We start from the raw sequence: 16,824 nt of genomic DNA, 5'->3' as shown, positions 1-16,824 counted from the left end.
ATCTCCGAGGCTATCAACCAATTTGGTCGTTGCTCTTTGTATTCTGTTATTATATTCATGTGCGCATGTATCCATTGACAGTATATACGTTTAGAGTATGTGCCTTCATATGTGTGCATAGCCTTCAGTTCCCTAATCTGATCATTGTATATGCTTGCTTCTGTGCCCCTACTGTTTTTTTTTTCGATCTGAGTTATAATAAACAATGTTACTGTTCTTCGGACGTATATTTTTGGTCTCATAACATTCAACTACTATTCATTTATACACACAACGAGTTATGACACACTGCCGATTGTATACACAGTGTCACACACGGCAAGTACCCCCAAGCGATGAGAGATAGCGTGCGATTGTGAGAAAATAAAATCCGCATAGACGCAACTACAAAGGCTGGAGGGAGCGACTCGAGATCCACAAATAAAAGCTAAATAACAAGCCTGACCTGCGCTTATCGATCCACACACCCTTACACGTCCGGACCCAGGACATCTGATAGGCTTGCTTCTGATTCTTCTGTAACGCGCATGTTTTCTCATCCAACTTGTCTTTTGACTGGCATTCTTCCTGTTGTGAGGAAGCTGTCAGTGTTAGCAAGTCAGGACCATGGGAAAACAAATAATGAAGACATGAAGAGACATTTTGGTTCATATATACACATTACGAATTACAACTTCAAGAATCGATAGTGAGCCTTACTACGTGTACGCACCTAGTAAACTTTGTGTAGTGTTAAAATTGTAGAAGCACTTCCCAGTCCTCCCTTTATTTGAAGAAGCACCTCAGTATGATCGAAGTATAGTGAACTGTCCCCGCCCTACGCGGAAAAGCCTTTCAAAGCCAGCGCCTTCAAAGTTCTTTAATATTTTTGTCTTATAGATACTAGTACAATAATAAGAGTACTATATAGTATTATATTATTTACAAATGTACCTTATCAAAATAATATAGTACAAATAGATCATAAAGGTGAAAAAATTGGTAATGTTTATAGAGATGCTCGTTTGACATTCAGTAGGTGTGTGAGCCATCTTTGGTAAGGTGTTTACGTTGGACGATCCCAAGAAGGCAACCTTATTAATTGGATTCTGTAGCGTAAAATGTCAACTTCTTTCTTGAGATGATACAAAAAGTTATTCAAAATGAATAGCCGACATGTGCAACCATACTTAAGCAGTTCTCTAGCCATACGGCAAGAGATCCAAAGGTTTGAGTCGGTTCACCCAAGTATTTACGCTATTTATGACATTATAGAACTCATTCCGGACCCTCTACTAGCTCAGCAAATTAGGGAACATGTTGTCTGCATCGAAGGTAAGACAGATTTATTGTTGTTTACTTTAGTTTTCTCACATAAGTTGACTTACCGTAGGTGTTTTCATGGTAGGCGTATAGCGAAGTCGTCCTAACAGCCTGTGTTGTACGAGTTGATTATGGTGCAGGAAATTGAACCTCTTGTGGCTTCCTGTAGTCGAGACCATACATTGGAGCTCATGAGTGTTTGATTGGAATGTAATGCTTGTGTATGTATTTAAGGTTTCTGGTAAAAAAAAACTTGACAGGTATTCCCAGTGTGAAAGAGGGTAGGGTCACCAAACTATAAAAGTTTTAAACTATTTACTCTGGTGAAGTAGTATTGAAAATAAGAAAAAAAAATCAAAATTGTTCTAATAGAAATGATACAGTAATGAGAAATTATGTTTTATCTCTAAACAAATCTTAGAGAAGTTTGGAAATGTGAACAGTTAGGAACTTAGGATTAGACCATTAGTATGTCAATTATGAATTAATCCTTCCAAGTTCCTCATGCAAATACAGTCAAACAATACTTTTGACTGGCATACACATACTAAATATTTAAGTTAACATATCTAGGTTATAATGAGAATGGTTTAATACAGTGTTTTCACCAGAAAACTGTTGGATGTGAGGGGGTGTCATATTTTGTTTTTTTATTGAATATTGTAATGTAAGCATACATATACCTTTGGTTTACAGTTTAAATTTAATAACACACATTGTTTGTGTATTGTATAAATATACTTGTAAGATACGTGTTTGAATACTGTGAGCAGGAGATTTAATAAACGAGGCAGTGTATATAGTGTTACACAGATAAATAGCGTAAACATATTTCCAGTTTTTAAATGTGGCTTCCAAAGAAATTTTATGTTGGGAGCTTCACAATCATTCAAGTATTAACTTCTATGGAATTTTTTTTTTACTTTTGTGAGCTTTTAGCCATCCTGAAGGGGGTTGAAGCTTGATCAAGGCAGTTTGAGAGTCGAGAGAGGTTATGTAAACAATATGACAGAGGGATCAGGGTTGGTTATAGATCAGTATTTACTGTATATAATCTAGTAATATTTTCTATGCAGTCATTTATCAAACAAGTCATCAGATTGACCTAAATCTGAGTTAGTTATAAGTTGAGAAATGCTGCCCACAAAAACTGATAGTGTCAGTCCATGAACTACATCACACATGAACAAGATCTTAATTCAGAATTGAAAAATAACTAAGTATGTATATGTTGAAGATATTCTTGGGTAATGAATGATTTCCTTATAATTGTGAAATGGATTGAAAATATAATGGATTAGTATAGGTTTAATTGGTATTTAACTGTGATTAGGAACAGTGAGGGGTACCTGCAAGTGGTAGGAACATTGGTAGGAACTTGCAAATAGTGGTTCTTTTGTACAAACATCAGAGGCCATCCTTCTGCTGTCTGTCTTCACAACACATCAATATCTTCACCTCCATTTGGAGGTGCAGTCCATTGGAACTGACATGCCAGAGATTTGTGGGAGGGCCCCAGGACCATTCCCAGCCACTTCAGGGCTGTGTGTTTCCAGTCAGTGAAAATGAAGACAATAATTATTGTTGTTATCATTAACTATGAGTATATAGTGGTATCTTTGACTCTAAAGCCCCTTTACCATGATGTGCTATATTGATTTTCTTGTGACAGATATCAAGCAATTTTAATCTTTAGAGGGACAAGCCCCAACTAGGAGGGACCCAGATCAGTGGGTACTCTGAGATTATTATAGTGAATATCTGTATCAGTCAAGATCCAGTTTAGACAGGAGTCCACACACATATTAATACAGTTTTTACCACAACAGAATCTGTACAGTGCTCAACTTTTTTGAAAAGATAACATTGGGAATTAGTAATCTACTCTTCTTTCTTAGTATTTCATATAAATATAACTACTTAGTTAGATTTTTTAAATAATATTGATCAATCAGTCCATTGCCCCAAGTGTGTCTTTCAGGAGGCTCATAGCTCCTAGGTACCCAGCAACAGCCACTAGATTGGTTCAGAAGTCACTCAAGGAAGAGATGTCTTCTTGTATGTTTAGGTTAAGATTAGGGTACTGTGGGATGAGGTGCTACACATTTTAAGTATAGTTGTATCTGTGGTAGTTTGAATTTATGATCAGGACTACCCAGTGTTGGTACTCTTTTAATACTGGGTGATAGTCTCAGTGCAGTCATGCTAGAATGGTTCTTTTTTGTTGTTGGAGGGATTTATCATGTGGGTTGATGTCTAGGGTAGTTGAATGAAATGCAGAGTTTGGGAGTTGGTCTAGTGGAGTCTGCTTATCTGAGTGTGTATGGACATGTAAGGTGCAGGTGGCAGTTTACTTTAGATGTTTTAGATGTGTGTTGTCTTTTTTGCATTCATTTGATTTTACTTGTGGGATATGGTAATATGGTTGGGTGGGTTTGAGTAGTTGTTGTTGTTGTCATTCCCTAGACTGTCTGTCCGAGCAGTCCCGTCTCCCCAAGGAATGCTACAGCCGAAACTGGGTTTTCCCACAAATCCTTTATAGAGTGTATGTTGTGTTGTTTGCGTGCATGACTGTGTATAATGCAGTCTTCCATTATGTGTTGTATGGTATGGGGTGAAGTGTTACATCCTGGGCAGCTGTTCACAATGCGGTCATCCAGCCTCTTCTGGTAGCTTAGAAGTGCTGGGTGGTGGCCGCACTGCAGTCTGGCCAAGTGGACTCTGTCCTTTTGTGGGAGAGAGGATTCAGAAGTGTGGATATCAGGGGGTCTGGCATGCAGCAGTGTATCTGGAGCTGCAGCGTCTATGTCGTGGGACCACCCCCCAACCCCAAGAGTTGGGGGCCAAACAGCAGCAACCACCCCTGGCCATCAGCTCTACACAGGTGGCACTGATCCCCAAGAGGTTTGAGTAGTTGTTTTGTGGGGGCAGTTTTAGTGCATTTGGTTATTATTCCTAAGGATTTATTTTATACCGTCTGTAGGATGTTGGTTTTTGTTTTTTTGACTGTAAGGTGCCATGCTATGGAGGTGTACAGTAGTTGAGTATGGTTCATATGTATTGTTTTTATACTCTGATTAGTACAGTACTACCTTCTGCTGGCTAACATCAGTGCCTGCTATTGTTCAAAGTATGTTTTCTTGTTTGTTTTCACTGTCAGGTCTGATGTGTGGGTTAAAGGATTTGTGTACCAAAAATGAGGCCCAACATTCCAGGGTTTCTTTTCATTGGTAGAAGTTGGCCATTCAATTTTGAGTGTTGGATGTTTATTTGATTTATAGTAGGTAAGCAATGTCACCAGTGACTTCTGAGGGAAAACCAATTTTTTTTTTTTTTTTTTTTTTTATATCTCGGCCTTAGTTATAGTTTGTCCAAGTACATGTTATGCTTGGTTGTGATTGTTATAATATTTGATGCATGTGGGGTTTGTTTACTCCTTACTCCTCACCCCTTGGTCTGCACATTTCATACAATACTAGTCATTTGTCTCATGGCTTGGAAATTGTAGTATAGAAACAAAATAAATTGTCTATAATTATTAACCACTTTGGTACAGTGATACCTACGCAGGTGTCCTGAGGCATGGTGGGTACACAAGGATGTTGGCATCGGTATCTTGATTATATATATATATATATATATATATATATACTGTATATACTTTTATACTTTTTTTTTTTGGTAGTTGTACATGAGTTACCCACAAATTCTGTCATTTTTTTTTATCACATGTTCTGTGTTTATTATTACTCAGAGTAAAAGAGAACTAGTAATGCAGCAGTGACTTTATATTTTATAATGCGAGTAGTGTGATGGATTGTTCATATGGCAGCCAATGTTGCGTTTGGGAATTTGACTTATACTGAAGTTGTCAAGAATTGCAAGAAATTTGGAATTCTGGATGTACCATCACTATTAGATATGTATCATAAATGACTTGCAGATCTAAAGTAATGTGTAATGAAAAATCACATCTATTTAACAACTTTATAAAGTTCCACTATAAAGAAAATGTTTGCAGTGTATAAAATGTAGAACATATTGTGCTAGTTCTTTTGTACCATTGATAATTATATTGTTAATAAAGAAATTAAGGTGTTAACAGATCAGAGCAACTAGTAATATAATGATCTATGCATGCTTTGTATGAATGTGTATATATCTGAGTGAATTTATTTTCTGTAGTATTCAGTTGAAACAAGGTTCAAACATCCATGATTAATAGAGTATTTTATTATTATTGTTACTGGTGCTCCAGTGTCCATCTTACAAGCAGCTGTGGCCTGTCTCAAGATGGTGAAAAGAGGATGGCACCACCCCAAAAAGATAGAAGGCAGTTGTTCTAGCTCCAATACCCCACCTTCTCAAGGATGTACAGCCCCAAGGTGCCAACATCTCGCCTCTAGACCGAACCAGAGAATCACTTATTTCTCGCCCCCACACAATTCCCATATATCTCATTTACCTATATTCCTGTTTTTTCACATAGGAGGTCCCTTGCACCTACCCTCCCACATCTCCTTAGCTAAGGACATAGAAACCAACCCAGGCCCATACATTTGCCCCATATATTCTAAACCCATAAAATATGCATAGGCACCAATCAAATGCCACTATTGAATCCACATAGAATGCACAACACTTACCAACACAAACTAAAATGCTGAACTGGAGCTGCAACCAACATATAATAACAGTTTTACCCACAAATGCACATACATATACCAAAGGCTTTTTCCCTCTTACAAGGGGGGTAACCAAAAAATAAAGACAAAGGCATAAAATCCACTACCACCTATTCCATCCCCATCCCTCCCTCTTATCTTGGCTCCTCTTGGATGACTGGTCATCCTTGCATTTCACCCACTGCCCAGGGTCAGAAGCATTATATTGGTGACACACACACACCCCAACTCCGTCCCTTAATCCATAAATGGAGAAGACTGGGAGAAATCCCTTCAGGTTGTGTCAATTTACTTTTCACACATACTCCCTCACCCACTCTCATGCATCACAGCATCATCCATACATAACCATTCTCCATTCACCCCTATCTTCTGACTTCTGTCCTTCCTCAATAGACATTCCCCTCTTTCCCAATGCCCCTTTTACTCCATCCATCAATCTCATCCTTGATTGGCCCTTCATGTTCACTCCATCTACCTCTGCCTTTCACACCTCTTTTACTACTCTTTCTTCACTCATTCTTTCCATGTGTCCAAACCCTCCCGATACTCTTTCACCAACCTTATCTCCCAACTCCCTTTCCATGTCATATAATGGCCAATGATCGCACACCAGAAACATTAAGAATGGAGTATCACAGGGCTCTTTTCTATCCCCCACACTCTTGAATCTATACATGCATGATATACTCACACCAGACACCTCAGAAATACAATTCTCTTCCTACGCAGATGACATAATCACATGTACACATCGTAACACAGACAAAGCCGCAGAAATAATACAGCTATACCTTGATACACTCAACACATGGTTCATTACAGACTCAAAATAGCCCTAACCAAACCTTCTGCAACATTTCTCACCTAATGGACAAAAGAATGCAAATACTTACCTCGTCTCTATATCAACAACACTAATAACACACACACACACTGAAAATTCTTGGTGTAACATAAGATACATCCATGTCATTGAAACAACACATCACAAACATAAAAAATAAATGCACACCTGGACTCAACGCACTTAAATCAATCACTGGAACAACATTTGGACAAAACAAAGAAACTAATACTACAATATACAAACAATGCATACACTCAGTGATGAATTATGTGAGTCCAGCATGGGCACCTAATCTCACTGAGACATGCCTCAACACTCTTCAGATCATAAAAAACAAAGCCTTAAAAATTATTACAGGCTGCACATATACCTCACCTACAGACCATCTACACTATGAAACAAAAGTCCTCAAAGTCAAAGATCACTTTGACATGAGAGGCACACAAACACTTGCTGCAGCCTCTGTAAACACAGCACACCCTCTACACTACATAGCAGAACACCCACACATACCAAGAAACATAAAAAAAAAACACCCAAATACCCATATCACACACAAATACTTTATTTTCTTCCTCCAAAACCACCAAATACCAGCCTCTGGAAACATATCCATAATCACATCCCTCACTGCTCCATTAACACACTAAAAGACAACACATTGCTGCATGCCAGACCCCCTGATATCCATCCCTCTGAATCCTCTCACACACGAAGGGACAGAGTCAACCTGGCCAGACTGTGATGCAGCCACCACCCATCCCTTCTAAGCTACCAGAAAAGACTGGATGACTGCATTGTGGACGAATGCCCAGGATGTAACACTTCACCCCATACTATTCAACACATGGAAGACTACATTATACACAGTCACGCACACAACACAACATATACTTCATAAAGGATATTTGGGAAAACCCCATTTCGGCCATGGCATTCCTTGGGGAGTTGGGACTGCTTGAACAGACAGTCTAGGGAACAACAACAACAAATCCCTTTCCACCCCCATTCTTCTCCTCACCTCCTTATTTCTCACTCTATCCAACCTAGTAAACCCCTATCATACTTCTCAGGCACCTCATCTCAAACACATTCAAACTCCTCTCTTACTCTCTTATGTTACATGTTTCTGCCCCATACAGTGCTGTCAGCACAAGCACTCCTTCATACAACCTCCTCTTAGCATCTGTTCCTAAATGTCTATTTCTCATTACACTTTTTAAATCCCCCAAGGCATTTACTTGCTTCTCTCAATCTACATTCTACTTCCACCATCACTCCTCCCTTTCCCACCACATTTGCACCTAAGTATCTAAAACTGTCAACTTCCTCCAATCTTACTCCCTTAATACTCAATTTCAGTCTGCTGCCACTTTCTCCCCTTGTACATCTCATCACCTTACTTTTACCCACATTTATCTTCAACTTACTTTTTTTCACACACTTTCCCAAACTCTTGCAAATTTCCTCAATCCCTCCACTCATCCTGCTACAAGCACAGTGTCATCAGCAAACAACAACTGGTTTATTTCCCACTTTTCTCCATTTTCTTTAACCATCTCCAATCCTCAACCCATTAACTTTGCATTTACCTCTCTCACCACCCCATCCAAGTATAAATTGTACAGCCAAGGCAACGTAACTCATCCCAGATGAATTCCCACCTTTACCTCAAACCACTCTCTCCATTTCTGATCCTAACACAAGCTCTACTACTCTCGTAAAAACTCTTGACTGCTCTTAAAAGCTTTCTTCCTATCCCATATATCTGCAATACCTCCCACAGTTCCTTCCTGTCTACCCTGTCATAAGCCTTTTCCAAATCCATACATACATACATATACCAAGGCTTTTTCCCCCTTCCAAGGGAGGTAGCCAAAAAGGGAAAGGCATAAAAACACTCCCACCCATTTCATCCCTAAATACACTCCACACCCCTCCCACCCTCCCTCTCATCTGAGCACCTCCTGGATGACGGGTCATCCCTGCACCCTGCCCACCGCCCTGGGTCAGAAGCAGTGTCGCAAGACACAGCACATCCACAGCAAGGCCGCTTCATTTAATCGGCGACCCTTCCTCTCCGTCCCCCCTTGCATATAAGGAGAGGACAGGGAGAAATCCCTTCGGGCTGCATCAAAATTTACTCACACATACTACCCCGCCCATTCCTCCTCATGCAATCACAACATCATCCATATACAACCATTCTCCACTCACCTCTGTCTTCCGTCCTCTCCCTTCCTTCCTCAACAGACATTCCCCTCTTCCCCAAAGCCCCCTTCACCCCATCCATCCACCTCATCCTAGGACGTCCCCTCATGTTCACTCCCTCCACATCTGCCTTCCATACCTCTTTTACTAGTCTTTCTTCACTCATTCTTTCCATGTGTCCAAACCATCCTAATATTCTTTCATCAACCCTATCTCCCAAATCCTTTTTCACCCCTGTTCTCCTCCTCACCTCCTCATTTCTCACTCTATCCAGCCTAGTAACCCCCACCATACTTCTCAGACACCTCATCTCAAACACATTCAAACTCCTTCTCTCTTCTTCTCTTATGTTCCACGTTTCTGCCCCATACAATGCTGTTGGCACAATCACTCCTTCATACAGTCTCCTCTTCGCATCCATTCCCAAATGTCTATTCCTCATTACACTCTTTAATCCACCAAGGCATTTACTCGCTTCTCTCAATCTACATTCTACCTCCACTCCACCTTTTCCTGCTACACCAAATCCATAAAAGCCAAAAAAACATCCTTACCTTTTCCTAAAGTTTTCTCACAGATGTCTTACCACAAAAATGTAATTCACACAACCCCTACCTGTCCTAAACCCACACTGTTCCTTAGCAATTACTTCCTCTGTTCCTCTCCTAATCCTCTCAATCAAGACACTCCCATAAGCCTTCCCAACTACATTTAACAAACTGATCCCTCTGATCACTCACACTTGTCCCCTTTTCCCTTGTAAAGTGGAACTATACAGGCACTCCTCCAGTCCTCCAGCACTCTACTCTCTTTTAAACAAACATTAGATAACCTCACCAGCCAATCCACCATCACTGTACCTCCTTTTTTTTTAGACATTCTGCAACTGCCTTCACTTCATCTTTCCTTATTTCCCCTCCATTTTCCTCACTCATCAAGTCTGTCATTTTCTTAGTCCTTCCTACTGCAACTGCCTTTCCCTCCCTATCCCCCTTCACATTTAGCAACCCCCTGAAATACTCCTCCCATCTTTCTCTTACTGCCATCTCTTCCATTATCATCTCTCCATCTGCACCTTTTACCTTTTCAACACACACACCCTAAACATGTTACAGATTAATATAAATGGAGTCCCTAACAAATAGCCACTTCTTACACAAACACAACATACATATACAGTAGGACTAACTTAGGAAACAAAACTGACACCACAAATAACAATACACTCATTCACCAAACATATATTTAATCTATACACCAAGGGCTTCTTCCTCCTTATAAGGGAAGTAGCTAAGTAAGAGGCACACATACACACACACACTCCACATCCATCCACCACCCTTGTTTCCTTCTTAGCTCCTCATAGATGAACAGCCATCCCTGTCTCCTACCCACTGCCTGGAACAGAAGTAAGGTAGCAAGACACAGCACATCCACAGTGTGGCCACTTCACTTGCACAGCAACCCCCCTCCCTCATGCTGAAATTAGAGAAGATGAGGAGAAATCTCTTTGGACTGTATCAAAATATTGTCCATATACAACTATTCTCCACTTACCCCTATCCCCTACCAAAAAGCAAACTGGCAAGAGTACTTGGAAGACATGGAGAAAGAGAGTACTTTGAAATACATCAATACCCATCCCTAGATAAAGCCGTAAACAAAATATTAACTTATATCCGGAAGCCAAACAAGAAACATGTTCCCAGAAGCTACTGGAAAAACTTTATCCCAAGTCACATACAGTAGATACCTTAAAAAACAAAATAAATAGAAAAAAATAATTACAACATAATAGAACAACTAAAATTATTAAATAGAAACATCACAAATCTTACAAACAACAAGCAGGAAAAAACCGGTTAAAACTTTCCAACAAAATAGATGGAAAACCTGATAATGGCAAAATGTGGGGGAGTTTAAAAAAAAAAAAATTAATTCCCCATCAATCCATTAACCACTTCAGTATAAGTCAAATTCTTGCGTGCAGCATCAGCTGCCATGTGTATGATTGTGATATACCCTGTGAGAGATGCCTGGAAAAATTCCCCATCTACGAGAGGCGTCTAGTGATTTATTTCATCTTGGACAGAAGAGACAACAAGAGGCCTTCTCAGCCAAGCACTCTGGGATGGTGAGCACCGTGGGCACCCCATATATCAGAGTGGCCACAGGACACTAAACAAAATGTGATATACTCTGTGAGAGACGCCAGGAGAAGTTCCCCATCTACAAGAGGTGTCTGGCAATTTATTTCATCCTGGACAGAAGAGACAACAAGAGGCCTTCTCAGCCAAGTACTCTGGGATGGTGAGCACTGTCGGGCACCCCATATATCAGAGTGGCCACAGGACAATAAACAAAATGTGATATACCCTGTGAGAGATGCCAGAAGTTCCCCATCTACAAGAGGCGTCTGGTTATTTATTTCATCTTGGACTGAAGAGACAAACAAGAGGCCTTCTCAGCCAAGCACTTTGGGATGGTGAACACCGTCGGGCACCCCATATATCAGAGCAGTCACAGGACACTCTAAACAAGCTTGAGTCGATGTGACGCGAACAGGGTCAAAGGTCATTGCCAAAGATTTGCACTGTTAGACAATGGTCTTCACATCGATACCCTTTTTTGGCAACCCTCAAGAGTGCCACCTTTCTACCATTTTTCTTATTGGGCACCCCTTTGTGGGAACCCCCCATTTTGCTTTCTGTAATGCCTTGGTGGATTAAAAAGTGTAATGAGGAATAGACATTTGGGAATGGAGGCTAAGAGGAGATTGTATGAAAGAGTGATTGTGCCAACAGCACTGTATGGGGGAGAAACATGGAACATAAGAAGAGAGAAGGAGTGTGAATGTGTTAGAGATGAGGTGTCTGAGAAGTATGATGGGGGTTACTAGGCTGGATAGAGTGAGAAATGAGGAGGAGAATTGGGGTGGTAAGGGAGTTGGGAGATAGGGTGGATGAAAGAGTATTGGGATGGTTTGGACACATGGAAAGATTGAGTGAAGAAAGACTAGTAAAAGAGGTATGGAAGGCAGATGTGGAGGGAGTGAACATGAGGGACGACCTAGGATGAGATGGATGGATGGGGTGAAGGGGGCTTTGGGGAAGAGGGGAATGTCTGTTGAGGAAGGACGGGAGAGGACAGAAGACAGGGGTGAATGGAGAATGGTTGTATATGGATGATGATGTGATGCATGAGGTGGAATGGATGGGGGGTGAGGTAGTATGTGTGAGAAAAATTTGATGCAGCCCGAAGGGATTTCTCCCCGTCTTCTCCTTTTCTGCATGAGGGGATGGAGAGGGGGGTCGCCAATTTAATGAAGTGGCCTTGCTGTGGATGTGCTGTGTCCTGCGACACTGCCTCTGACCCAGGGTAGTGGACAGGATGCAGGGATGACCTGTCACCCAGGTGCCAAGATAAGAGGGAGGTTGGAGGGAATTGGAATCTATTAGGGATAGAATGGGTGGGAATGGTTTTTATGCCTTTTGCTTTTTGGCTACCTCCCTTGTAAGGGGGAAAAAGCCTTTGGTATATGTATGTATGTAATTTTGAACTAGGGAAATCTGGCATCCTCCAGATTTATTCTCTATTCTGCCAGTAGTTGTAGCAGACTAGGATCAGAATTTAAAGAAGAAAAACACAAACGCATTTCCCTCTAACCACGCTACACATAACACGATTTGTTCTACTACTTGCATTATAAAATATAAGATCACTGCTATATTACACATTCTCTTTTACTCTGAGTAATAATAAATGCAGAAAATGTGATAAAACCAGTTCACAGAATCTGGGGGGGGGGGTAACTCATGTACAACTATTAAAACTATATATATTCAAGACGCTGACACCGGCATCTTTGTGTACCCACTCACACCTCATGACCCCTACACAGGCGTCATCATACCGAAGTGATTAAGGTGTTGGAGCAACTCAAGTTAACATATTATCACCAAGTTTATGATGCAATATCAACAAGCATTTCTCCAAAACAAGCTTCAAGCCCTCATCATAAAATGGGAAAATACATACATATAACAAAGGCTTTTTCCCCCTACATGGGGGGTAGCCACAAAGAAAAAGGCATAGAAACCACTCCCACCCATTCCATTTCCTATTTATTCCACTCCCCTCCACCCTCCTCCCTCCCTCTTATCTTGGCACCTCCTGGATGACGGGTCATCCCTGCATCCTGTCCACTGCCCTGGGTCAGAAGCAGTGTCGCAAGACACAGCATATCCACAGCAAGGAAGGCCGCTTCATAAATTCAGCGACCCCCCTCTCCGTCCCCTCATGCAGAAAAAGAGAAGACTGGGAGAAATCCCTAAGGGCTGCGTCAGTTTTTTTTTTTTTTTTTTTTTTTTTTTTTTTTTTTCCTTCTTCTTCTTTTTCTTCAATACTTCCTCACCCCCCATCCCCCACCCACTCCCCCTCATGCATCATAGCATCATCTATACACAACCCCTCTCCATTCACCTCTATCTTCTGTCCTCTCCTGTCCTTCCTCCACAGACATTCCTCTCTTTTGAATGCCCCTTTCACCCCATCCATCCATCTCATCCTAGGACGCCCCCTCATATTCACTCCTTCCACCTCTGCCTTCCATACTTCTTTTACTAATCTTTCTTCACTCATTCTTTCCATGTGTCCAAACCATCCTAATATCCTTTCATCAACCCTATCTCCCAGTTCCCTTTCCACCCCTGTTCTCCTCCTCACCTCATTTCTTACTCTATCCAGCCTAGTAACCCCTATCATACTTCTCTGACATTTCATCTCAAACACATTTAAATTCCTTCTCTCTTCCTCTCTCATGTTCCATGTTCCTGCCCCGTACAATGCTGTTGGTACAATCACTCCTTCATATAACCTCCTCTTAGCATCCATTCCCAGATGTCTATTTCTCATTACACTTTTCAATCCACCAAGGCATTTACTTGCTTCTCTCAATCTACATTCTACCTCCACCCCCACTCCTCCCCTTCCTGCCACATTTGCACCCAAATATCTAAAACTATCCACTTCCTCCAGTCTTTCACCCTTAATGCTCACCTTCAGCCTGCTGTCACTCTCTCCCCTTGTACATCTCATCACCTTCCTTTTTCCCACATTTATCTTCAGCTTCCTTCTTTCACACGCCTTCTCAAACTGTCACAAACTTCCTCAATCCCTCCTCTGATCCTGCCACAAGCACAGTGTCGTCATCAAACAACAACTGGCTCACCTCCCACTTTTCTCCATTTTCTTTAATCATCTCCAACCCCTGACCCACTACCCTTGCATTCACCTCTTGCACCACCCCATCCATGTAAAGATTGAACAGCCAGGGTGATATAACACATCCCTGACGAAGTCCCACCTTTACCTCAAACCATTCACTCTCTCCATTTCTAATCCTAACACAAGCTCTACTACTCTCGTAAAAACTCTTGACTGCTCTTAACAGCTTTCCTCCTATCCTATATATCTGCAGTACCTCCCACAGTGCCTTCCTATCTACCCTGTCATAAGCCTTTTCCAGATCCATAAAAGCCCAGAAAACATCCTTACCTTTTCCTATAGCTTTCTCACATATCTGTCTTACCACAAAGATCTGATCTACACAACCCCTACCTGTCCTAAACCCGCACTGTTCCTCACCAATTACTCCCTCTGTTTGTCTCCTAATCCTCTCAATCAAGACCCTCCCATACGCCTTCCCAGCTACACTCAACAAGCTGATCCCTCTGAAACTACTACACTCACACTTGTCCCTCTTTCCCTTGTAAAGCAGAACTATACAGGCACTCCTCCAGTCCTCCGGCACTCTACCCTCTCTCAAACAAACATTTAACAACCTCACCAGCCAGTCCACCATCACTGTACCTCCTTTCTTCAGACATTCTGCATGGCATCCATCCAGACCAGGTGCCTCACCTGCTCGCATCATCTTAACGGCTGCTTTCACTTCATCCTTCCCTATTTCTCCTCCATTTTCCTCACTCATCACTCTCATTTTCTTAGCGCTTCCCACTGCAACTACCTTTCCCTCCCTATCCTCCTTCACATTTAGCAACTACCTAAAATACTCTGCCCACCTTCCTCTCACTGCCTTCTCTTCCATTATCATCTCTCCATCTGCAACTTTTACCTTTTCCTCTCTACTTGATTTGCCTCCTTTTTCTCTTTTAATTTCCTTCCAAAACATCTTTTTATTGCTTTCAAAATTTTCTGTCTTACTCTTACCCCATTTCACATCTGCTCTCCTCTTTGCTTCCTTTATCTTATGCTTAACTTCCTTTCTCTTTACTTTGTACCTCTCATACGATTAGCTCGTCCTAATTTGTAGCCAATCTATGAATGCCTGCTTCTTTTCTTCTACACATTTCTTTGCTTCCTCATCCCACCACTCACTACCCTTCCTTCTTGTTCCTCCCGCCCTCCTTGTTCCACACACCATCTTTGCACACCTTATGACTCCCTCCTTGAACCATCCCCATTCCTCCACTCCTAGTTCTACTCTATCCTTTACTCCCTCCCACTCCTCTTTCAGTTTCTTCTTAAACTCACTCCTTTTTTTCCTCATTTAAGCAGTTCACTCTAAGTACCTCCCTTTCTTTCAAAAGAAAAATAATTAAAGAAATACAGAAAATCAGACCAAACATTAAGGCCAAATCATTCTCCAGTAAAGACATAGAAGGAGCCATAAAGAAATTCAAAATCCTCTATTCTGAAGGTCCATGACAAGCTTGTACGTAAGCAGGGAGCTGGTTGGCTGACTGCATTGTGGGCATGTGCTGAGGGATAATTGGCTGGTATTCATATTAATAACAAGAAGTGGTTAACCCCTTCCATACGGTGCCGCACACGTAGGCGTCATGGGGAGCGAGTGTATTCGCGAGGCTGCCATATCGGCGTCTTGATTATATTTATTGTAGTCGCCCCTGTGTTTTTACATTCTCTCAAATGTGCCCTGAATCCCATTCTCTGTGGTATTCAAAATTCGCGGGTGAAAGAGAGAACGATCGATATAAGCGGTGACTATATTTTATGCGAGTATTATTACGACACGTCGTACGGCTGGCATTGGCTGCTGCCACTGAGATCTAAGTCCATGACGCCTACGTGTGCGGCACCGTATGGAAGGGGTTAACTAGTTTCATGGCAGGAAGACAGTGCAGAGTCATGCAAAACAATCTCAGGAACAAAAAAGCTATACAGTGGAGCCCCTCAGTGTGTAATACCTTTACTGTTCATTTTCCTCTTGGGTGATCTCCCATCTCCTAACTGTTCATTTTCCTCATGGGTGATCTCCTATCTCCAGGACCAGTACTAAACATCACTGTTCTCATGTTTATATGACCAAAGGATAACAACAAAGTACAGTAAATACAAAATAGCATGCTATGAAATCACTGCTTCTGACCCAGGGCGGTGGGCAGGGTGCAGGGATGACCCGTCATCCAGGAGGTGCTCAGATGAGAGGAAGGGTGGGAGGGGTGTGGAGTGTATTTAGGGATGAAATGGGTGGGAGTGTTTTTATGCCTTTCCCTTTTTGGCTACCTCCCTTGGAAGGGGGAAAAAGCCTTGGTATATGTATGTATGTATGTATGAAATATTTATGATAACATACCACCTTTGGTGTGAAAAGATGGTATGTGGGAAAAGGAAGATGGGAGGGAATAAAAGGAAGGTTAGTGAATAGTTTGATGAAGAGGTGACAGCCATAGAAGGGAAAATGAGAGCATATGTGGATTGGATGCAAAGTAGGACTTGGGAAACACATGAGGG

At 41.5% G+C, this 16,824-nt stretch overlaps 1 protein-coding gene across 1 annotated transcript in view; it reads left to right on the top strand.

Annotated features, from left to right (window-relative positions):
• Window positions 1-1,003: 1,003 nt before the first annotated feature.
• The window catches only part of CenG1A (Centaurin gamma 1A), a 422,753-nt gene continuing 406,932 nt past the window's right edge, over window positions 1,004-16,824 (top strand). Inside the window, exon 1 of the mRNA XM_076198836.1 lies at window positions 1,004-1,314. Coding sequence (XP_076054951.1) covers window positions 1,143-1,314 — 172 coding nt within the window. The 5' untranslated portion in view covers window positions 1,004-1,142. The remainder of the gene's footprint in view (window positions 1,315-16,824) is intronic.

This window comes from Oratosquilla oratoria, chromosome 15, assembly GCF_046742065.1.
Source record: "Oratosquilla oratoria isolate Oo_2021 chromosome 15, ASM4674206v1, whole genome shotgun sequence".
NCBI lineage: Eukaryota > Metazoa > Arthropoda > Malacostraca > Stomatopoda > Squillidae > Oratosquilla > Oratosquilla oratoria.
The sequence above is the reverse complement of the archived record's forward strand: the minus strand, read 5'-3'. Positions and strand labels throughout refer to the sequence as shown.